The 24929-nt window shown below is 40.9% G+C and overlaps 1 protein-coding gene across 4 annotated transcripts in view; it reads left to right on the top strand.

The window, feature by feature from the left end:
- Positions 1–24929, top strand: part of LOC129700480 (ankyrin-2-like) — a 634003-nt gene that overhangs the window by 220748 nt on the left and 388326 nt on the right. Inside the window, exon 1 of one of the 4 annotated variants that reach the window (XM_055641002.1) lies at positions 4050–4485. The exons of the other annotated variants lie outside the window; for them this stretch is intronic. Coding sequence (XP_055496977.1) covers positions 4345–4485 — 141 coding nt within the window. The 5' untranslated portion in view covers positions 4050–4344. Of the gene's footprint in view, positions 1–4049; positions 4486–24929 lie in introns of those variants that run through there. 4 annotated transcript variants of the gene reach the window in all.

The raw sequence follows: 24929 nt of genomic DNA, 5'->3' as shown, positions 1-24929 counted from the left end.
CGGACAATGAGGACGGATATCTAAGTTTACAACAGGATCTAATTCAGTTGGCATGGAGAGCCAAGAAACTGATGAGTGTGAGAAGTTGCGCTTTCATATGTTAAAGTAAGGCAAGACTGGTGGTGCCCTGCAGTGTGTTGCAGAACAGAGAGATCTTGGAGTGCAGGTGTGTGCACTCCTGAAGTCGGGTGGACAGGTCGGTGAAGGTGGCATTTGGCACACTTGCCTTCATTGGGTATTGAGTACAAATGTTGGGGCATCATGATGCAGCTGTACAAGGTATTGGTGAGACCACACATGGAGTTCTATGTGCAGTTCTGGTCGCCCAGCTAGAGGAAGGATGTCATGAAGTTGGAAAGTGTGCAGAAGAGTTTCACTAGCATGTTACCTTGGCTTGTGGGTTGAGTTATAAGTGGAGGGTGGATAGACTGGGATTTTTTTTCTTTGGAGTGTCGGAGGCTGAAGGGTGATTTTATTGAGATGTGCAGGATCATGAAAGGCATGGATGAAGTGACGCTTATAGTCTTTTCCCCGGGTTGAAGATTCTAAAACTAAAGGGCATAGGCTTCAGGTGAGAGGGGAGAGTTTTAAGAGTTTTTATCACTCACGACGTCGTCATATCTGGAAGGAGCTGCCAGAGAAAGCTGTGGATGTGGATACAACTACGACTTAAAATAATACGTGGACCGATGTATGGATGGGAAATGTTAAGAGGGCTTTGGGCCAAATACCAGTAATTGGAGCAGTATGCTAATAATTACCAGTATGCCAAAGTGGGCTGAATGGCCTGTTTGCACATTGTATAACTCTGTAACTCTATGACACTGTGTATATTTGTTCTTGCCTTATTGTGTTACTGGGCCTGCAAAACTGCAGCAAACAATTTAATTGTTCCATCCCTCGTGCTTATGTCAATTAAATCCTCTCGAATATGATAAACAGTCAGAATCTTTTTTCCCCAGGGTAGAAGTGTCAAGGACAAGAGGACATAGCTTTAAAGTCAGGGAGTATAAATTTAAAGGAGATATGTGGGTCAGAATATTTATAGAGAGCGTGATGGGTGCCTACAATACACTGCTAGCTAGTGGAAGCAGATATGATACTAGCGTTTAAGTGGCATTTAGATAAGGACATGAATATGCGGGGCATGGAAGGATAGAGATCATGTGCACGCAGAATAGAATCACTTGTTCTATATTCCATATTTCTTTAGTATTGGGAGGTGCACTCATCCAGTTTCTCAATTCAAACAGAATTCTGGAAGTAAATTAGGCCACTTTTATGGAGAGCTGGTAGACAACATCTACTGCCCTTCCCTTGTCAATCCTTTTGGTCACCTATTCAAAAAAAATTATATCAAATTCATGAAGGTCTCCTTCTCAAAATAGAAACAGGCCATTCGGCCCTACATTCACGCTGACCAAGGTGCCCCATCTAAGATAGTACAAGCTGTTCGCGTTTGGTCCATTTCCCTCTGGAAACTTTCCTAACCATCAATCTCAATCAAAATTATGAGGCAGGATTTCACCCTTACAAAAATATGTTAACTGTCCCTAGTCAGTCCTTACCTGCCCTACTATGTCACTCGACCCACAGTTTAATTCTCCCCCACCCAGTTTCATGTGCTCATTACCTACAGCCGCATCTACCCACTACTCCTCACTTATCTGGTTCAAATTATCATCTTCTTTTCTTGTCAGCTTTTGAATCCTCTTGTTTCCACTTATCACTTTAAAGGGCCTGTCCCACTTATGTGATTTTTACCTCGACTGCCGGCACCCGTCATAGTCGCAGCAGGTCACTGAAAATTTTCAACATGTTGAAAATCCAGCGGCGACCAGAAAAAAGTATGACTCTTTGGATGACTACTCATGACCAAACAGACGTCACATGTGGGACAGGCCCTTAAGGCTTCTCTCTATCTCCTTCCTTTTCCCCCACCTGTCACTTTTTCTCTTTATCTGTCTTTACCACTCACTAGCCACTGTTTCCTGACATTCACACTCCAGCTTCCCCATGTTTCTCCACCTGCTCATCATCCCACTCCTTACCCATGTTGCTCTGGCAGATCGTTTTTTGTTGACACCCCGATGAATCTCATCTGCACACTCTCCAGAACAATTAGATCCTTGCTATAGCCTGGAACAGCACGCAATACTTCAAGTGTGGGCTAAAGTGCAACATAATGTCCCCGCTCTTATATTCTAGTCCTGACTCATGAAGGCTAGCATGCTGTATGCTTTCTTCATCAGGCTACAGCATAGGTTGTCCCTATCAGGGAACAATTGACTTCTGGATGCAAGGGTCGTTCTGTTCAAAACAGTCATTAACACCTTATTATTTAATGTATATGTCCTACCCACGATTTGATTTCCCAAAATAGATTACTTCATACCCTTTAGAATTAAATTCCATATGTCACCACTCTGCTAAACTTCCCAACTGATATATATACATATATCCTGCTGAAGCTGACTACCTTCTTTGCTGCCCACATCACCACCAATTTGGTGTCATCTGCTAACTTGGTGATCATTCGTCCTATATTTGCACCCGCGTACTGAATATATATCACAAATGGCAAAGGTGCCAGCTCCAACTTCTGTGGTACACCACTTAATCTTCCAAACTAACCCCCCGCTTCCTTCACCAATCTAATTTTGAATCTAGTTGACCAGCTTACTTTGGATCCTATGTGCTTTAACTTTATGGACCAGCCTACCATCCAGAATCATGTCAAATGCCTTCCTAAAGTCTACAGAGACAACATCTATCACCTTGTCTTCATTAATCTCTTGGTTCCCGTCTCAAAAATAGAAGCACAGTCATACAGCAGAGAACCAGGCCCTTCGGCCCAACATCCATGCTGACCAAGCTGCCCAATCTAAGCTTGTACTAATTGTTCGCGTTTGGCCCATTTCCCTCCAGAACTTTCCTATCCAACAATCTCAATCAAATTTATGAGGCAGGATTTCCTCCTTACAAAAATATGTCAACTGCTAGTCAGTCCCCACTTTTCCAAATGAGCATACATCCTGCCCCTCAATTCTCAACATGATTTGATGTACCACAGTTGCAAAGCAAGTATCTGATGACTCTGTGATGGAAGTATTGTCATTTCGTCATAATATTTAACCTACTGACCCATTGGAAATTTGAAGTTGAGAAAAAAAAACATTGTATGTTAATGTTAAATTTGATGTTAAGTTATAATTAGAGTTTTAATTATATGTTCTGAGGGAAAAAGTTTAAGAAGGAACTGCAGATGCTGGGAAATCGAAGGTAGACAAAAATGCTGGAGAAACTTATCGGGTGTAGCAGCATCTATGGAACGAAGGAAATAGGCAACGTTTCGGGCCAAAAATCAAAATAAGCAAGTGTGAAAAATTGTAGAATGGTATTCAATTATTGGGTTCAGTTTTGCTAGTGTTCCATGTTGTTTGACGCAGTGTTTGGATTGTATATTCATGGAGATTTAGATGAATTATCTGTGCATACTGACTTTGTTAAGTAATTGTTCAATGAGCTACATTGCCCTTGATTTTTACTTTCAGGAAAATACCTGTTTTAAGATTCAATATCCAGTTTCAAGGGTGTTATTGTGAGCATATTACTGATGCTGTGTTTATCTGCTAATGAAACAGCTATAATTAATTAAACACCACCCAGACAATCCATAGTTTGAGATATGTACTACATTATACAAACAGGCTCTAAGGTAATCTTTAATTAAATAGTTTAGATATTTGAGTAGAAAAACAAATCATTATAAACAAATATCACTAGATTAGATAAGATACAAAACCATAAAAAAAACTATTTTCCATCTACATAGCTATTAGATTATTGTACAATCGCTGATTGCAGAAATCCATGGTCAGGAAAAAAATAGCTTTAAAAGATAAATATTCAGTACTCCAGTAGAGACAGCAGCAGTACAGGCATTAAAACAGACTGCACCATTTCTCGGCTCCCCCTCAAGTTCCATCAATATGAGTCCTGCTTCCTCTTAGTCGGGGGACACAGCCAGTCCCAGGGCCCAGAAGGCCTTATTCTGACGTGTGTGCTCAAGGATGTGCTCTAAGTCTGTTGCCTTATTACCTATTGCAGATCTGCAGAGAGCTGGGCTCAAACTTGCTTCCCTGTTCTCTGGGAGGATTATGTCCGTGGAGCTATATTATATTTTGAATTAATAGTGCTGCAAGTGTTTTACCTGGGAGGTGACCTTTCCAATGGGCTTGCAGACCTTGATTCCAGCCTCCTTTGCTTTGTCCTTGCCAGCAATCTCTAGTTGGGGTGACTTGAGTTTTTAAAACCAGGGTCTCTTGGTGTTTTCCTTCTGTAATGGCTCATGCTGCAGCTCACATTAAAAAAGCCCGGGATTTTGATCATGACGAGAAGGAGAAGGAGAAGGAAAAGGCAAGAGAAAAAGAGAGAAAGAGGCAATCGAGAAGAAGCAGTGAGCAGTTAGGTCGTAAACGCAAGGTATGGCAATTTACCAAAAATATAGTGTCCCTCAATGTTTTTAAAAACACCTACTATACGTGACTTTACTCAGCAATGCTTACAGATTCACTGCATTGTGGAGATCTGCCAGCCCCCTCAGCACAGCATTAATTTGATAAAATTGCCAAGCTGAGTACCTATCAATAGATGTTCTATGCAGGATACTATACCAGGTTTAATTGACTGGATTAGATTTTTTTTAGCTCTCTTTGATTCAGATTGCAACTGTGGTTTGCTTCCATACAATGCTTATGCTATATCCATCAGTGCTATTCAAGTGCGTGTGTGTGTATGTATGTGCTTGCGTGTGCATGAATCCTCTATCACCAGCATGCACAGAGACACTAGCTGGCCATACACCTTGCAGCAAACAGTATCTGCAATAAACTGCTCAACTGCTTCTGCTCTGCCGAGGGACTGTTTTCATGTACTACAGCTTGTATGTAATGCTAAAAAATATTTTAAATAAATATATTTGTCTTCTTTATTGTGACATCTAACATAAATGCTTTACGATGAAATGCTTTTATTATTGCTAGTTGCTGCTTTTATTTTAAAATGTCATATTAAATCATCCAAAATGTAGTTAAAGTAGCTGAGATTGCACTGTTTAATAGGACAATTCAAATGCTTTCCTGCAGTGGGAATCATTTGCTGTCCAGTAACACCAGGATGCATTATAAGGAACTGCTGCAATTAACAATCTCGCACTTTCCATTTCTGACAGTAGGGTTTGAGATTCTAAGTTAGCTGCAGTAAAAAAACATAATGAGATTTGAGAATGGTTCGACAACATTGGAAATATATGCAATATACTGTGCCCTTGCACTGCAACAAATTATTTGGATTTTAGGCAACATCTTTTCTTGTTAAAATGTTTATTGATGGGTATGTTTTAAATGATGCAAAATGGTTTTGATGAACGATAGGAATGATTTGAAGTCTCAGATAATTTTCATTAATATCACATTAATTCCAAAATAGTATTTAGTGTAAGAAGTCTATTTTCAGTTATGTTTCAAATGAGTTTAAGTTAAGGCCAGTAAAAAAAACACAGAAAATATAACATTTTCAATGGTTAAGAAAATGGTTGATGTAATTAGTGAATTTTGACTGGTGCAGCTAATCAACAGGTAATGATTTTTTCTATGTTTGTATGTTGGAGCTCACAAGAATCTATAAATCAGTTTGGCGCATTCAGTGATTCCTTCGTAGTGGGATTTATTCCTGAATAGCGCCACTGCAGGTAAAGTGTTCAGTGGTGATTGGTTAGGGAATTATTATAAAAGAAGCACTTGTTTAAAACTTAGTTGTTGTGATAAATATTGCAGATATTGAACCCATCGTTCTTAGACCAATGCAGAGAGAACACTTAATCTTTTTTTACAATCATTATATAATACATTACATAGATTATTACATCTTTTCACATGTAATAGAAATCAAAGAGGAATTTTAAGAAATTGCTGATTCAGACCAGGCATTTATATAACTGAAGACCATATTTCTTAATTGTTAATTAATTGGAAACACACACAAAATCTAAGCAGTTTTGAACTGAATGACGTAACATTAACTAACTAACTATTAAAATAATACCTTATATTTAATACCTTGTTACAAATAATGATGGTGCCTTTTATTAGCGATTGGTGTACAGTCATTTTTCTTATGAAATATAATAAATGGCAATTCTTGATTTGTTTTCCTGTAATACCAAGAATAATTTGGAGTAGTCTTCAATGCAGCAATGTTGTGCTTCCTTCACCTATATGGTTGAGTTTCGCAGTGAGTGAACCTGTCAAAGTATGCAGCGGGGTATCGATCAGCACCAGAAATGAGTGAAGAAATGGCTGATGGAGTTTAATCCAAGCAAGTGTGAGGTGTTGCACTGAGGGAGGTTGATCAAAAGAGTAAAGTATACATTAAAAAGCAATGTATACTTTCACAGCATTGGTGTACAGAGGCATCTAGGGCTTCAAGTCCCCAGTTCCTTGAAAGTAGCAACGCAAGTAGATATAGTGGTAAGGAAGGCCTATGCCTTTATTGGTCACAGAAGTATAAGAGTCAGGAAGTCAGGAAGCTTTATAGTACATTGGTTAGGCCGCATTTGAAGTATTGATTGAAATTCTGGTCACTCCATTACAGGATGGATGTGGCAGCTTTGGAGAGGATACAAAAGAGGTTTAGTAGAATGCTGCCTGGGTTAGGGGACATTAACTATAAGGAGACATTGGGACAGAATTGGATTGTTTACTCTGGAACGCTGGATGTTGAAGGGAGACCTGATCAAAGTGTATATGAGAGGCATAGAATGGGTAGACAGTCAGAACTTTTTTTCCGTGGATGGAAATGTCAAAGACCAGAGGGCACAGCTTTAAGGTGAAAGGGCAAAGTTAAAAGGAATATGGTGGAAATGTTTTTTACACAAAGAATGGTGGATGCCTGGAACATGCTGCAAGGTGTGTTGTGGATATACACAATAGTGGCATTTAAAAGGCTTTTGAGTAGGCACATGGATATGCTGGGAATGGAGGGATATGGATCACCTGCAGGCAGTGATTAGTTTAATATGGCATCTTGTTCGGTATAGACATCATGGGCCTTAGAGCCTATTCCTGTTCTATGTTGGTCGGCGTGGGCAAGTTGGGCTGATTCCAAGCTGTATATCTATGATCGATATAATCAACCCCACCTATCCATATGCTTCCAGATCCTGTCCTTCAATTTACCCACCACTGATGTCAGGTTCACTGACTTGTAGTTTCTTGGCTTGTCCATGATGCCCTTCATAAATAGTTCTTCAACATTAGCAGAGGGATCTTAGGAGTACAGGTGCATGTTTCCTTGAAGGTCGATTAGCAGGTAGGTAAGGTGGTCAAAAAGGCTTTTGGCACTTTGGCCTTCATCAGACAGAGTATTGAGTATAGAGGTTGTGAGGTCATGTTGCAGTTGTATAAAACATTGGTGAAACCGCATTTAGAATATTGTGTTCAGTTCTGGGCACCATGTTACAGGAAAGATATTGTCAAGCTTGAAAGGGTTCAGAAAAGATTTACGAGAATGTTGCCAAGACTGGAGGGTGTGAGCTGTAGGGAGAGGTTGAGTTGGCTGGGTCTCTATTCCACGGAGCGCAGGAGGATGAGGGGGAATCTTATAGAGGTATACAAAATCATGAGAGGAATAGATCGGGTAGATGCACAGAGTCTTTTGACCAGAGTAGGGGAATTGAGGACCAGGTTCAAGATGAAGGGGAAAAGATTTAAAAGGAATCCAAGGGGGAACTTTTTCACACAAAGGGTGGTGAGTGTAGGGAACAAGCTGCCAGAGGAGGTAGTTGAGGCTGGGACTATCCTATCGTTTAAGAAACAGACAAGTACATGGATAAGACAGGTTTGGAGGGATATGGGCCAAGCGCAGGCAAGTGGGACAAGGGTAGCTGGGACATTGTTGGTCGGTGTGGGTGAGTTGGGCCAAAGGGCCTGTTTCCACACTGTATCACTCTATGACTCTATTTGCTACACTCCAGTCATTCGGAACTTTACTTATGGCTAACGATGATGCAAATAGCTCTCAAGGGCCTCTGCAATTCATTCCTCAGTAAAAACCAAACAGAAATATTTATTTAATATCTTGCCCATCTCTTGAGGACAAAGATGGATACACTGAGCATATGAGATGATCAATTTTCTCTCCAGTCACCCCATAATTCTTACTATTCCTGGAGAATCTCTTGGGATATTCCTGTACCTTTCTTGATGTATTAACATCGTAAAGATGTTTAAAAAAATGGTTGGGAGAGTGAATGAAGCCAATGCCATATACTTTGTTTGGAAAATCAGCTTTTATGAATGGAGTATATTTTTGGAGGAATCACCCAGGTAAATGGGTGCAGCTGTGCAAACTAGTCTGTGCAAACAACGTGAACAATAGTGGCGCTAAATTGGCCGGCTCCCTCGTATTGGTGTCCGTAGAATCTGATGCTAATGTCCTACCTCACTGATGTATCCATTCTTCAGATTCCCTCAGTCCCTCTCCTTCCCCCTCTGGTTTTTCGCATCTCCATGGCAGCTGTAGATCAGGTTTCCACTGTAATAAGGGTGCAAAAGTTGTGAGCTCAGCCATTTGCTCGTGCTTGGGAGAACATATTGGATGGCATTCCCTCTAAATGGAAAGAAATCATGAACGGAATTGAGAGGGTGAATGCACCACAGTCTTTTACCCTGGGTGGAGAATCAAGAACCAGAGGACATGGGTTTAAGGTGATTCGGGAAAGATTTAGTAGGAACCTAAGGGGCAACATTTTCACTCGGAGAGTGCTTGGTATGTGGAATAGGCTGGCAGAGGAGGCACATACTATAAAAGCATTTAAAATACGCTTGGACAGGTATATTGATAGGAAAGGTTTAGAGGGATAATGGCTAAATGCAGGCAAATGGAACTTAGAAGAAGCATCTTTGTAGGCATGGACAAATTGTTTCCATGTAGTATGACTTTATTTTGTTTAAAAAACATACACAATGTTTATGTAGTTTAGGTTGGTTTCCCCCCAGTGACTGTAAGTTATCATAACTGAGTTAAGAGTTAATTACTTTGCATAATTTGCATCTACCTCGTCTGTCACTCGGCCACAGTTTGTTGAGGTTCATCCTGCTTAATCATGCCACCTCTGGAATTCAGCTCGCAGCCCAAGTCTGGAAAGTGTCCTCCATGTGGAGATTTTACACCACCAGCATTTTCAAGTTTCAGATGCATCCGTGTGAGTATATTGCGCAAGATCAGGTCAGGTTGATTTTCTTTGGTATTGGTTTGATTTCTGCCGCATGTACTCCGACAGGGCTCGGAAAGCTTATTGGTCCTATTTGGGCCTATTAAAATAGCTACAAAATTTATGAAGGGCTGTCAGAATTCATGAAACAACTTGCTTCATTCTGAGCTTTAGAACCAGCTAACTGACAATTTATTTCAACTTTATGGAGGAATGTTTGGAGAAAAAAAAAGACACTCAGTGCTGGAGTGACTCACTGAGTCAGGCAACATCGCTAGAGAACCTGGATAGGTGATGTTTCAGGTCAGAACCCAACTTCAGACTGGTAAATTATAGTAATACTTTGAACTTTGAACTTTGAAGTGAAAGAAATTTAGTTTAAAACAAATTCTAATTGATTTTGAAAAGATTAGATTATAGTAATTTCAATTTGCATGGTTCTTTTAAAAAAGTGAGGTAGCATAGAGTGAAATTAAGAATAAAGTGTTTTCACCTATTCTTACAATCCATAGTAATTAGCTAATTAGCAGCAAAGAGCTCTGCTCTAAGATCTCTGATTAGCAGTGCCTTTTTCAGGATGCAACTGTAAGCAACCTTTTTTTTTTTTTAATTTAGTGGTGCTATGATTGTCCAGATATAGAATCGATTTGTGTCCTTTTTATTGAGCCATTAATGCACCAAAGCAATTTAATTTAGGTCATATTGTGGTCAATTCTTCCTGGGTGAAATTGTGCCCATTAGGAAATTGGAACAGGCAGTTCAATTTTCTTTAGCTAATCAAAGTTTTTTCTGTACCACTCACAGATGTAATGATATTATGTCATACATTCCATGTTTCCTTTTCAGGTAAGGGTAATTAGGCTTCAAATTTGTGCCACGAGGCCCACCCTGCCAAATTTTAGAATTTCTGCTCCAGCGGTTTTATATGCGCTGCCCTTTCAAAGTGTCGGTCTGCTTAGGCGGTCAACCTGTTACAGACAACGTGCTGTGGGATGAAGATAAGGATTCTTGCACCAATTAAAGCCTCTGTTTGCAATGGGTTTGAACTATCCCTGTGCTTGACAGACTCCCCTCCATTCTTGCAGTGAGTGTGCTGAATTTATACATTTGTGCAGATAAGTGCCTTCAAAGTTTACTGTGTATTTGTACAGAATCATTCCCATTAGATTTTCTACCTTGTGTTTATTTGAAGGAAAAGAAATATATCCATAATTTTGTTATCTGAAACTTTTTATTACTACAGTTGGGATAAATAAATAATGGAGGATCTTTCAGAAACTCTTAAATTTTATTGCATAAAAGTTATCAATTCTAGGACTCTGTACAATCCTGATGGTTACAATTTGATACTTTGAGGTTACTCTAGTATGCCTCAGACGTGAGCATAGAAGCAGCCAAATGTTCTTCCAATTGTTGTAAGGTAGGCAGTGTTCCAACGAATCAATGAAGAATAGCATGCATCTTTAGTCTGAAAAGGCATAAACTATTTTCTAAATGGGGAGAGGATTCAGAAATTGGAGGTGCAAAAGGACATGGGAGTGCTAATGCAAGATTTCAAAAAGCTTAATTTGCAAGTTGAATCAATAGTGAAGAAGGCAAATGCAATGTTAGCATTCATTTGGAGAGAATGAGAGTATAAAAAAGGCATGTAATACTAAGGCTTTATAAGACACTGGTCAGACTGCCATTGGAGTATTATTTGCATTTTGGCACCCCATATCTGAGGAAGGATGTGCTGGCGTTAGAGAGGGTCCAGAGGAGATTTACAAGAATTATCTCAGGGATGATTGGGTTAACATATGATGAGCGTTTGACGGCACTGGGCCTGTACTCACTGGAGTTTAGAAGTTTAGGGGGGCACTCATTGTAGCTTAACGAATAGAGAAAGACCAGGATAGAGTATGTGCAGAGTGAAGTTTCCACTAGCAGGAGAGTCTAGGACCAGAGTGCATGGCTTTAGAATAAAAAGATGCACCTTTACAAAAGTCATGAAGAGGAATTTCTTTAGTAAGAGGGTGGTGAACCTGTGGATTTCATTGCCACAGACGGCTTTGGAGGCCAGTCATTGGGTATTTTTAAGGCAGAGTGACAGATTCCTGATTAGTAAGGGTTTTAGTCAAGGTGTCAATGGTTGTTGAGAAAAGAGAGAAGGCAGTCGAATGGGGTTAAGAGGGAAAGATAGATCAGGTATGATTGATTGGCAGGGTAGACTCAATTGGCCGAAGGGCCTAATTCTGCTCCTGTGACTTATGACGTATGAAATATGAACATTACCTTTGTTGCAATATTATTGGCAAGCAAAACTGACGTGGATTTCTGAATTTTCACTCAACCCCCAGCAAATAAATAAAATTAATTACATTTTTTTAAAATTGATCATATACAGTACCAATATTGGAACTGTCAGCATCAACATGAGAATACATGAAAACCTACATATATCCAGAACATTTTCTAAATGTTGTGTTACATTGCACAGAAACTGAGCTTCAGTCCTAAATGTCTATGGTGAATCTACCTCAGTTTGAGATCGAAAAGGTGGTGGGGCTGAGGCTCTTGGAGATCATTAAGGTGGATAAGCTCCCAGGGCCTGATGGGATCTATCCCAGGTTATTTGAGGGATGCAAATGAGGAGATTGTGGAAGCCTTAACAAGTATCCTTGTTTCTTCTCTAGCCACAGGAGAGGTGCTGGAGGACTGGAGAGTGGACTATGTTGTTCCTTTGTTTAAGAAGGGAAGTGGGGAGAATCCAGGGAACTCTAGGCCAGTGAGCCTCATATCAGCGGTAGGGAAAGTATTGGAGAGAATTCTTTGAGATAGGATTTATTCCCATTTGGAAGAGAATAATGGCTAATTTGATTGAGTTTTCTGAGGAGGTGGCCAAGGAGATGATGAAGGTAGAGCAGTCGATGTTGTATTCATGGATTTTAGTGAGGCTTTTGATAAAGTCCCTCATGGCAGGCTTTTTAAGAATGCTAACATAAATGGATTCAGAACTGGCTTATTCATAGACGACCGAGGGTTGTGCTGGAAGGTAGATATTCTGGCTGGAGGTCTGTGATCTCCTCAGGGATCTCTGCTGTTTGTATGTATAAATGACCTAGACAAAGTTAGATGGGTTGGTGAGTGGGCAAGACCCGATGGAGATGGCGAAAATGTCTGAGGATTTTGTGTTGTATGCCATGGTAGATGGGGTGAAAGGGGAGGATTAGGAGTACTCTGTCCCTGTTGCGACTGGGGGGAGTGGAGTGGTAGTGAAGTTTATTTCCAAGAACGTGAAGCTTTTGGCGCCTCTCTACTTTGGCACTATCGATGTAAAATGAAGTGAGGGTATTGCTTTGCTTCCCGAAACCAATCGCAATGTTCCTTGTCTTACTGGCATAGAGGGATAGATTGTTGTCTTGGCATCAGGTTACAAGGTTCTCAATCTCCTTCCTGTACTCCATCTCATCATTATTTGCTATCCGGCCAACTACAGTGGTGTCATCTGCAAACTTGTAAATATGAGCTTGATTTGGCTGCGCAGTCATGAGTATATGAGGAGTGTAGTAAGGGGCTGAGAACAAATCCTTGCGGGCGCCAGTCTTGAGGATTATCGGCGTGAGGAAAAACTTTCTTCTATCTACCCTATCTGTGACACTCCTAATTCTTAATTCATAACACTTCAGGTATCACCTTCAATTCACAAAATTAAACCAAGGTTATTCTGTCTCAATCCTTGTAGATACCAGGGGCCGAAATTAGCGATTGCCCGGGTGCCACTGACCACTCAAAGTGCCGCCGGGCAACCTAAATACCGAGTCATTTTGCCCGGCTTGGCAACCAGATACTGGTTTGTACCGAAGATAGACACAAAAAACTGTAGTAACTCCGCCGGTCAGGCAGCATCTCTGGAGAAAATGAACGCGAGGTTTTGTGTTGGCAGTGATGGCTGTATTGCGTGGGAAAGATACTAGGTGCGTGGTGACGAAGGGTCGGAGCGAATGACGGGCAGCAGCGGCCCCGAACAGCGGTTCCATCACCTCCTCCTGCCGCACCCCGCCTGCCCCGATAAGGGCCGCTGCTTGCAAACCTGCTAACGGCGCTTTACAACCCCCCCCTCCCCCCGCATGCCGAGGCTTCCTCCTCCCTCCCTCCTCCGGAGCCCTGGATACCCTTTATGATCAAATATTGCTAATTTTCAGAATAGGTCATCTATGACTAAACAGAAATTAACAATTCCTGGAGGAGGGAAGGAGGGAGGAGGAAGCCTCGGCGTGCGGGAGGGTTTGGTTTGAAAGCCTGCGCTGATCACCCTCTCCACCTCGCATTAATTCTCCTGGAATGCAATCAAATGTGTTTTAATTCCCAATGTTATTATTTGTTTTAATCCAAAAAGATGGATTCATTAAATTGTGAACACGAGAAACATTAAAACCGCAATGTTCGATTGTCACTGCTACCGTTGACACGTTATTACAGAATTCATTTTAACGGCAAATCAATGCTCTTAATATGGAGTATCAGTACTGTAGTTAGTTAATGAGCAACATTCACAACTATATGTACGCATATATGTTACCATGGTCAAGGATTTATTGACACAGGTTGACCATACGATGAATAATCCAACCACATTTTTGTTTGGAAGTGGAAAGAACTAATAGAAATTGCATTCATTGCAATGTGTAAAAAGAGTTGAGATACTGTCTTATAATTTTGCTGCATGTCATTGTGGGATATATCATGTCTTGATTGGTGAATGTTTAGTTTGTGACTTTATTTGAAGCAGAAATAATATGTGAATGCTTCATTGAGTATAATTCCGACTGGCAACTTCGTTCCGAGCACATTATCGCACGCGTCATGCAAGCCATCTTAAATGACCACCTAAACTGTCATTTGGCAACCTAAAAAGCTGCCAAGATTGCCCGGCTGGCAACGGGGAAAAAAAGTTATTCGAGAGCCCTGGATACCCTTTAGCCCTTATGTCCATTGTGCTCACGAACGTTTGATAGAGGGTTGTGCGGGAATGTAGATACACAAACAATTAAATAGAAATAACATGGAAAGATTGAATTCTTCATCCAAACTTTTTCTCCAGAGATGTTGCCTGATCCGCTGAGTTACACCAGCACCTTGTGCTTATCATCCGTGAATTGTTGCCACCTTAATACTATGAATTAGATAATTGTTCCCTTTATGCATTGAAAGATATTGGAGACCTGCACATTTTCAGTAAATAAAATTAAAGAATTATAATTTTACATTTACTCTTTAGAGATATAGTGTGGAAACAGGCCCTTTGGCCCACCGAGTCCAAGCCGACCAATGATCACCCTGTACACTAATCTACACACACTAGGGACAATTTTTGCAACTTACCAAAGCCAATTAACCTACAAACCTGTCCGTCTTTGGCGTGTGGGAGGAAACCGGAGCACCCGCAGAAAACCCACACGGTCACAGGAAGAACGTACAAGCTCCGTACAGGCAGCAACCATAGGCTGGATCGAATCAGGTCTCTGAAGCTATAAGGCAGCAACTCTACCGTTGTGCCACTGTGTTACCCTATTTGTTGGAGGGAATATTGTGCTTAACCAATACCCTGAGTCTGGGTGGGTTTTACATGGGGTCCAGTTGCCCTCTTAACTACAACTCAGATAGGAACAGATACAAATAACATCCCATAGAGCAGTGGTAAGTCTCTCAAACCAGTCGGTTTATTTTAACAGTGGGCATGGGAAACACTCTTGAGAGAACCCAAAGTGTTTCAAAGATTCTCAGCACCCATAGCATTTATATATTCGCACCACATAATGGCTACATGTGGATTTTAAACTGTTGAAACTATTCACCATTGATCAATGTCTCTGCAGCCTCTCTTTTTTCAGTTCCCCAAAGTAATCTTTAACCTCCCGTTTCCTGTTACGAGGGAACAATTCTTCCATTTACCTTGCAAAAGTATGCAATAAAAGACACATTTATTGCCTGTTACATGGGTATTTTATACCTGATAAATCTATTTATTGCCTCTACTATCACCCATAAGTTCCCTTCACAATGTTGGCATCATTTCCCATCATGTTCTCCCAGAAAATAATCTCTTGGGTTTAATATATTACAAACTACTCATCGTTCTTATACATTTTGCTACATCAACATTCCTAATTAATCTGTCATAAACATGAACAGTTTAGGTAAACAGTATTTAAATGTCAATGGTATATCACAATTCAGTTTTGTTCCTCTTATCAATAAAGAATATAGTAATGTTGGAGTCACTTAAAGAAGATTTACCAGGCTAATTCCGGGATGTGAGGGTTGTCATTATCAAGAAAGCTAGACAGTGTGGGTTTATAATGCTTGGAATGTAAAAGAATGGCAACATTAGTTGTATTAAAGACAGAGATAGTAAATACTTGAAATATTGAGGAATGGTGAACTGGCACAGAAATGGAGTTGAAGCAAACATAGATCAGCCATGATCACATTAAATGGCCCGACTGATGACCTACTCCTGTTACCATGTTCTTGTGTATTCCTTATGTGTTTACAGATAGAAAAAAAATCCTGCGGTATGGTGATAATTTCTCTGAGGGATGTGGGAATTTATATAGTTTAGACTTTGACCTGTTCCTTATTTATGCAGTCCTCAGTCTTTGCATGTAAATCTCACAATCCTTGAGTCATAGAATGATGCCTTCAGCCCAGCGTGTCCATACCTACCAAAGTGCCTCATCTACTCTAGTCCCATATCCCTCTGAACCTTTTGTTTCCATCTTCCTGTCCAAATACCTTTTAAATTTTGGTAGACACAAAATGCTGAAGTAACTCAGCGGGACAGGCAGCATCTCTGGAGAGAAGGAATGATTGACGTTTCGGGTCGAGACCCTTCTTCAGACTGATGTCAGTCTTTTAAATGTTGTTATAGTTTCTGCTTAACGACCTCCTCTGGCAGCTCTTTCCATATACCCATCACCCTCTGTGTGCAAAGGTTGTCCCTCGAATTCCTATTAAATATTTTTCCTTTCACCTTAAACCTATGTTCTCTGGTTTGTGATCCCCCTTCTCTGGGTAAAATACTCTGCGCATCTACCCTTTCTATTCCCCTCATGATCCTAAACACCATTATAAGATCACCTCTCATCCTTCTACACACCAAGGGATACAGTCCTAGCCTGCCCAACCTCTCCTTATAGCTCAGGCCCTCAATTCTTGGCAACATCCTCATAAAATCTTCCCATCTTAACAACATCTTTCCAATAGAGATTATGACGAAGTGCAGAAGGCAATAGTCAATGTTCCTAATTGAACATATTTGCATTAACTAAGGAAGGCAGATATATTACTTAATTATGCCGGATGCACAATTTAATCCATTGCTCCATAAATCTCTGGCAGCACCTACTTTACTGTTCATCATACAAGACTATATATCATTATTGCATAACCATTTAACATGCAACAATTTGGAAACATATTACCAAATGTCATCTGTTGACTCGCTTCGTCTCCAATCTTAAATTTTCTAACAATCAGGAATTGTGTACCAATCTGTTCTACAGATTTGTTGCCCAATTGACATAAAAACCTAAAGATGCCATAGCTACAATTGTGAATCAAAAAAATATACAAACAAATAAGTGACATTTCACATTGTAAATTTCTAATAGTTTCTCTCATATAGTCACATCCAATGATTGAACCATCTTAAGGTATTTCTGATTGTAAGGAACAGTATTTTACCACTACGACTATCACATGCAAATCAGCATCAAAATGAGTAGAGGAGTAAAGAGCAACTCGTGAGTGATGTTGCATGCAACAATTTTCATACATTTGCTGTGATTTTAGTGTAATAGTTGGGGAGAATGTGTTAAGTCTTTTTCCCTGGGTGATGGAATCTGTAACATAGATTTAAGATGAGAGGGGAAAGGTTTAATAGTACCTTGAAAGGCATGGATTTCACATATAGGGTGGGGAGAAAACGGAACAAGCTTCCAGAGGGCGTAGTGGAGGCAGGTACAATAACACCATTCCAGTCTGAAGAAGGGTCTCGACCTGAAACGTTACCCTTTCCTTCTATCCAGAAATGCTTCCAGTAATTGTATCTATCTTTGGTTTACATTTGAAAACCATTTGGGCAGGTAAATGATCAGGATAGAAGGATATGGGTAGTATGTAGGCAAATGGGATGAGCTTACAGGGGCATCTTGTTCAGCACTGATTGTTTGTTTCCCCTTTTTTTAATTAAAGGATGAATTCATTTCATTAAAATTCAGTGGTCTGTGAGATGTAATTTCCTTTCCATTTTCCAATCCATGCGTTTGCTAAGAAGATGAATTGTAGATGATGGGAATCTGAAATTTTAACAAATGCTGGAAAAACTCAGCAAAAACAAGGCACCTTGTCTGGAGAGAGAAACAGTTCTCACGAAGGATCTTTGACCTAAGAGGTTAACTGTTTCCATTTCCACAACTGCTGCCTGACCTGCTGAGTTCCAGCATTTTCTCTTTTTACTGCTGTGACAACAAGCTGTTTTCAAGCATCTCCCTCCCTCCCAACTGCTACTGATTCATACAAACTCCAATTATTATTTCTCCAATATTGGGTGCAGACTGTAACATTAAGATCAATCCAGCCAATTTCCCACCTCTTTGTTTTCATCATTTCATTGTTAAGAGGTTTCTATATTTCTGAACTTAGCACAGCACAATTGTTCAAAGGGATACATTCTTTATAAGAGTTGAAAGTCTGAAATGTTAGCAGAACCAATGGCCAACGCTATTGTTAACAAATCTAATTTGGATAAAGTTGCCTTTTTTTTTCCTACATAGTTTACAACATGAGTGAATCATATAGCATAGAAACATGCACTTCGGCCCGCAATGTCTGTGCCGAACATGATGCCAAGACCAAATCTACCTGCGCATAATCCATGTCCTTCAATTTCCTGCAAATCCAAAGGTTTCTTCAATGTCACTATGGTATCTGCACCCACCACCACCCCCGGCAACATGTTCCAGGTACCCACTGTGTAAAAAAATAACTTTCCCCGCACACATCCTTTAGATTTTGTCCCTCTGACCATAAAACTTACCCCCAAAACCACAGAGATCTTGCTGGGCATTTATTACACTTTGACACCATGATTGTGGTTTCCAACACCAGTGATTCATGAATTCTTGATGCCAACACATACATGGAAAGGAAAAAATTCAGCATAGATGTAATGTGCCAAAAGACCAATTTCTATGCTGTAAATCTCGATCTACTGTGTTGCGATCTTCAAATATCTGTCCAAGTCTACCCAACCTCTCCCCGTAGCTCAAATCCTCTAATCTTGGCAGCATTCTGGTAAAACTCCTCTGCATCCTCTTCAAAGCTTCCACATCTTTCTTGTAATGGGGCGACCAGAACTGCGCGCAATACTCCAAGTGCTGCCTAACCAAAATCCTATAGAAACTCAGCGGGTGCGGCAGCATCTTACAGGGCTCTCACTTAACTTTTCTTTCCTATTGCCAGCCGGGCAACCTTGACAGCTTTGTCTACATTCACATATTATTTCTACTTCAAATAACTCACAAGCTAAACATATTCACTAATCAAGACATTATATATACCACAATGACATGGTAACATGTCATTGTGCTTTACCATGCACACTACAGATTGATGCAAGCATGTTTTCTGTGAAGGACCAAAGATTACCATGACATGGTCATAGCATGGGTCGTTATTGCTTTTGGTAAAGAAACACTCTGGCTTCCCATGTTATTCATCCATAACATACAGGTTGCAAATAAATTTCTAAGGGCATTTTATGATGATAGCTGTTAAAACCGATTAGACCCATTGACAGGTTAAACATTACACTAACTGACATGAGATGGCCAAAGGACATAACTGCAGCAAATGTTCTTTTGGTAATATGTTTAAAGGTGTCAAAACGCCACATTACCGGACATTCAGATTAGATGTACGTGTTGTGAACAACAATGAAGATACCCAGTTTGTACACATTTAAAAAAAATATATTGATAAACGTTGTTTCCATTATTCCCATTTCTGAATTAACGTTAATATTTCAGCTGAAATATCTCCTGACCAAATATGACCGACAGTAGAAGTAAAACCAGGATAAATCCAACGTATAGTTGTGAATGTTGCCCATTAAATAACTACTCCCTCCCTCCTCCCGGCCTCGGCGTGCGAGATGGTTTGTTTTGAAAACGCCGTTGGCAGAGTGGCAGGTAGCGGCCACTATCAGGGCAGGTGGGGTGCGGGAAGAGGAGGACGTGGAGCCACTGTCACGGCCGCTGCTGCCGCTGTGCGGGGCCCGTCATTCGCTATGACCCTTCGTCACCCCGCTCCTAGTATCTTTGCCCCGCAATACAGCCATCGCCGACACGAAACGTCACATTCCTTTTCTCCAGAGATGCTGCCTGACCTGCTGAGTTACTCCAGTTTTTTGTGTCTATCGGTATAAACCAGTATCTGCAGTGCCAAGCCGGGCAAAATGAGTCGGCATTTAGGTTGCCCGACGACACTTTGGGTGGTCAATGGCACCCGGGCAACTGTTAATTTCGAGTCCTGATCTATGGAGCGAAGGAAATAGGCAATGTTTTGGGCCGAAACCCTTCTTCAGACAACGTTTTGGCCCAAAACCTTGCCTATTTCCTTCGCTCCATAGATGCTGCCGCACCTGCTGAGTTTCTCCAGCATTTTTGTTTACCTTCGATTTTCCAGCATCTGCAGTTCCTTCTTGAACAAAATCTTATAGACCTGTATCATGTATTCCCGACTTCCTAACTATGAAGGCAAGCATACCATACTCCTTCTTTACCACCCTATCAAATTGTGGCTATTCCACAGTTTCTTACCAGCAATTGAACTCATTCTAGTTTTTCCTATTTTAATAGGTTCAATCTATCCCAGAAACTTCAGAATTACCCTAATGATCCCAAAATCTAAGGTTCTCTCTCCTACCATCCCTTTAGCCAGTCGTTTAGATGAAATATATTCCTATTTTTGTGGTAAAGACACAAAAAGCTGCAGTAACTCATCGGGTCAGGCAACCCTAGAGAACATGGATAGGTGGTGTTTTGGGTTGGGACCCTTCTTCAGACTGAAACATCATCTATCCATGTTCTCCAGGGATGCTGCCTGACCCGCTGTTACTCCAGCAGTTTGTGTCTTTCTTTCATAAACCATCATCTGCAGTTCTTTGTTTCTATATTTTTCCTATTTCTATACTCGGATGCAGGAGATAGTTTCCTGGTAGTAATCTAGACGTTATAACTTTACCAGCCCCGTTCTTTCGTTTTCTACCCAACTCCTGAAATTTTTGATGTAGAACCTCATGCCACTTTCAATCATACAGGCACAGATATGGGCCTTTAGGTGCATAACATTCATGCTGTCTTTTTAACCCATCTACACTCATCCCATTCCCCCTTCTGAATCTGTATTCCTTTATACCTTGACTATTGAAATGTCTCTAAATGCCTCTTCAATTTAGTAATTGGATCTGACTCCATAACCTCCACTGGCAGTGCATTCCAAATACCAACCATCCTGTTTAGACAAAGTTACCTCTCAATTCCAATTAAAAGTCCTTCCTCTCACCTTAAAAGCTGTCCCCTCATGTTTGATGCTCCTGACATATGAACTGACATGTAATACGAACTTTTGAAAAACTAATTTGCTGCCACAGAAGCACCCATCCGCTTCCCTTACACTAAAATTCCCTTTGGCTCTCCTTGGCTTCTTCCCTGCAGGCACCAGGTTCAGTCATGATGCTGCAAGCTTGGCTTTTGCTGCTTTGATCAGAGAGGCCTTCCTCCACTATCCCCACCCCAAACAGAATCCAACACGATCCATCTCATTGAGAAGGGTTGCCACTGTACTAACTGTGTACATCTACCATGTGATAAACAAGAGTTTTGAGGGTTATGGGTCAAATGTAGGCAAATGGGTTAAGCCCAGAATGCCAACTTGGTTGGCAGGGAGGAAGTTTTTTCCTGCTGTATAGGATTATGACACTATGATACTCTTCCTGGTGGTAACCCACCACATTTCTGTCTGAGCAGCGGTCTCCAATGTGTCCAGTTTGCTAAATATACTCAATATGGTGTCGTCAACATTGCCAGTGCTTCAAGGTGAGTCCATCTGCAACTCAATTTGCGTTGTGTGGTAAATCAGGAGTTACATCTGGCCACACCTCTTGCAGAATCGTTACTAGGAACACCAAAGGTCTCTATGATTTCTCAGAGCATTCCATGGGTCCAAAATCTAGAGTTTTAGAGTTTTGTTAAAGACTTCCTATTTTAAGCTTCCAATTTAAAGTCACTAACCGAGTTAAAGAAAAGTAGAATATAGCCACTGGATTGACTCTTAGTAATCAGCTCGATCTATTTACTTCAATTAATTAAAGTACTAAGGAAAGTAGACATATCTACCTACTCACAATATACTCACCTGTCGCCCATCCCACTCAAAAACTCACTCGGACAGTTGTCAGAGTGTCGGGATTCACTGTACAAAATCTTGCAGGTAAAGCTACGGATGGTGGTATTTCTGCTGTCTTAAAACTCTTTTGCTACTTGGTGGATACATCTGGATGATCCTAAATAAATAACTGCAGTGTTTTTTGTAGATGGTATAATCTCGATCTAAGCTGTGCCTGTTGTGGAGAGAGGAAATGTTTGGTATGGTTGTGTGGAGTGTCAGTTGGATATGGTCTTGAGGGAAGTGGAAAGCAATGCATCATGACAGTCATGGAAAGATGCAGCATTACCCTTCAGCCCTCTGAGTCTGCGCTACCTAAAAACAACCACTTTTATATTAAACCTTTGCTGGGTGATGCCCCAGCATATTGATGATAGGGCGCTTGAATGTGAGGGATAAGTGGTTGAAAACTATCCATTTACAGAATTACTAACCAGCCCTTTCAAGGAGCAAATGTTATGTGTTCCTTATCAGCAGCCCATGTCTGAATGTAGCCTATGGCTTGTGTAGGAAGGAACTGCAGGTGCTGGTTTACACTGAAGATTGACACAAATGATGGAGTAACTCGCGACAGGCAGCATCTTTTGGAGAGAAAGAATGGGTGACGTTTCGGGTCGAGACCCTTCTTTAGACTCAGGGGAGACGGAGACGTAGAGATATGGAAAGGTAAGGTGGTAAAACGAGAGATCAAAGTGGACGATAATCAAGGAAAATGTAGAACGGATCATAGTTAGCTGTGGAGAAGGTGTCAACGAGGCATACAATCAGTAAAATGTAATCAGGTACAGTGAAACAGTACATCTTTGGAGTGTGGGAGGAAACCGGAGCACTCGGAGAAAACCACACAGCTCATGGGGAGAACATACAAATTCCTTACATGCATCATCCATAGTCAGGATCAAACCCCGGTCTCTGGCACTATTAGGCAACAACTGTAGAGTTGCCACCATGCAGCCCATATGTCTATGTATGTTCTACGTTATAACTGTCAATAATCTTTACCATACCGATTTGAGCTGAAGGGTTCAGATCCTCACGAGTAGTTCTATCTCATTGTGCAGGGAATATTAAGCACCCCACGAAATGGAATTTCAAGGCAAATACCGAAGATCATACTTGAACCCCAAAATGGCTGAGTATAGAAGTTAAGATATATTTTAGCTGTGGAAGACATTGGTGAAGTCACACTTAGAGTATTGTGTTCAGTTTTGGTCACCATGGTACAGGAAAATGTTGTCAAGCTGGAAAGGGTGCTTAGAAGAGGAATCGAGGACAATAGGACATAGGTTTAAGGTGAAGGGGAAAACATTTAATAGAAACATGTGGGGCAATTTCTTTACACAAAGGGCGGTGATTTTGATTTGATTTAATTTATTGTCATTGTCTTAAATTAAGAGAAAACAAAATTATTTTTCCCTTACAGTCATACAAAAAAATAAAATAAAAAATACACAAAACACAGAACACAGTAGTCCACAACACAAACGTCCCCACAGCGGCACCAAAGTTCCCCACTGTGAGGCTGCGTGGGGGGGGGGGGGGGGACGGACTCGGATAATAGCAGCATACTTGCCAGGAAACGACTGAAGGACGGTTTCCCCCTTGCCCTACCCGCTTCCCCCACATAAAATACCGGAAAAAAAAAACACACTCTAAACATAACAAAATTAAAAAAGAGAGCCAGACCGTGGGCGGAGGCAGCTAGCAACTGCACCACCGGATGTTGAACCAGATGGTGGGTGTATGGAATGAGCTGCCGGAGGAGGTAGTTGAGGCAGGTGCTACCGTAACGTTTAAAAAACATTTTGTCAGGTACATGGATAGGATAGGTTTAGAGGGACATGGGCCAAGCACAGGCAGTTGGGACGAGTGTAGATGGGGCATGTTGGTCGGCATGGGCAAGTTGGGCTGAAGAGCCTGTTTCCATACTGCAGTATATGACTGTGACTCTATGGTACTCCCCTTTACAGAGTCTGATGTGAATATAACAAATTAAAAATAAATAGCAATACTTTTGTTAATTCAGCTAGTGATGGAATGTGATAGCTTCAAAACAGGTAATAATATGAAATATTTTCAGGTTGTATATGTTATTTTGTCTTTATAGGATAGACCTTTCAAACCTTAGCGTAAATATAACTATCTTAGAACGTCATTCAAGAACTTACTGAAATAAAAAAAGCCAATTTCATAAGTTCTCAAGTTATAGGAGTAGAATTAGGCCATTCAGCTCATCGAGTCTACTCCGCCATTCAATCATGGCTGATCCCTGCCTCCTCATCCCATTTTCCTGCCTTCTCCCCATAACCATTGACGCCCATTCTAAGCAAGAATTTGTCTATCTCTGCTTAAAAATATCCACTGACGACCTCCACAACCCTCTGTGGCAATAAGTTCCACTCTGACTAAACTACCCTCTGACTAAAGAAGTCCCTCCTCACCTCTTTACTAAAGGAACACCTTTTAAATCTGAGGCCATGACCTCTGGTTTTAGCTTCTCCCACCAGTGGAAACAATCTTTCCACACCCACTCTATCTATGCCTTTCATTATTCTGTAAGTTTCAATGAGGTTCCTCTTCAGCCTTCTAAACTCCAGCGAGTAGAGGCTCAATGCTGTCAAGTGCTCATCATATGCTAACCCACTCATTCCTGGAATCATTCTTGTAAACCTACTCTGGACCCTCTCCAGATATAGCACATCCTTCCTCAGATATGGGGCCAAAATGTTCTCACAGTCCTCCAAATGTGGCCTGACCAACGCCTTATAGAGCCTCAGCAATACCTCTCTGTTTTTGTATTCCAGTCTTCCTGATATAAATGCTAGCATTGAATTTGCCTTCCTCACTACGCCTTATAGAGCCTCAGCAATACCTCTCTGTTTTTGTATTCCAGTCTTCCTGATATAAATGCTAGCATTGAATTTGCCTTCCTCACTACTGATTCGAACTTGTAAATTAACTTTTTGCGAGTCTTGCACCACCACTCCCAAGTCCCTTTGCACCTCCAATTTCTGGATTGTCTCTCAATTTAGAAAACAATCCACACCTTTATTCTTATTACCAAAATGCATGACTCTGCACTTTGCTATCCTGAATTTCATCTGCCACTTCTCTGCCGACTCTCTAACCTGTCTAAATCCTTCTGCAGAGTCCTTGCTTCATC

Source organism: Leucoraja erinacea, chromosome 1 (genome assembly GCF_028641065.1).
Source record: "Leucoraja erinacea ecotype New England chromosome 1, Leri_hhj_1, whole genome shotgun sequence".
Taxonomy (NCBI): domain Eukaryota; kingdom Metazoa; phylum Chordata; class Chondrichthyes; order Rajiformes; family Rajidae; genus Leucoraja; species Leucoraja erinaceus.
Note: the sequence above shows the minus strand (reverse complement) of the source record. Positions and strands in the feature narration are given on the sequence as shown.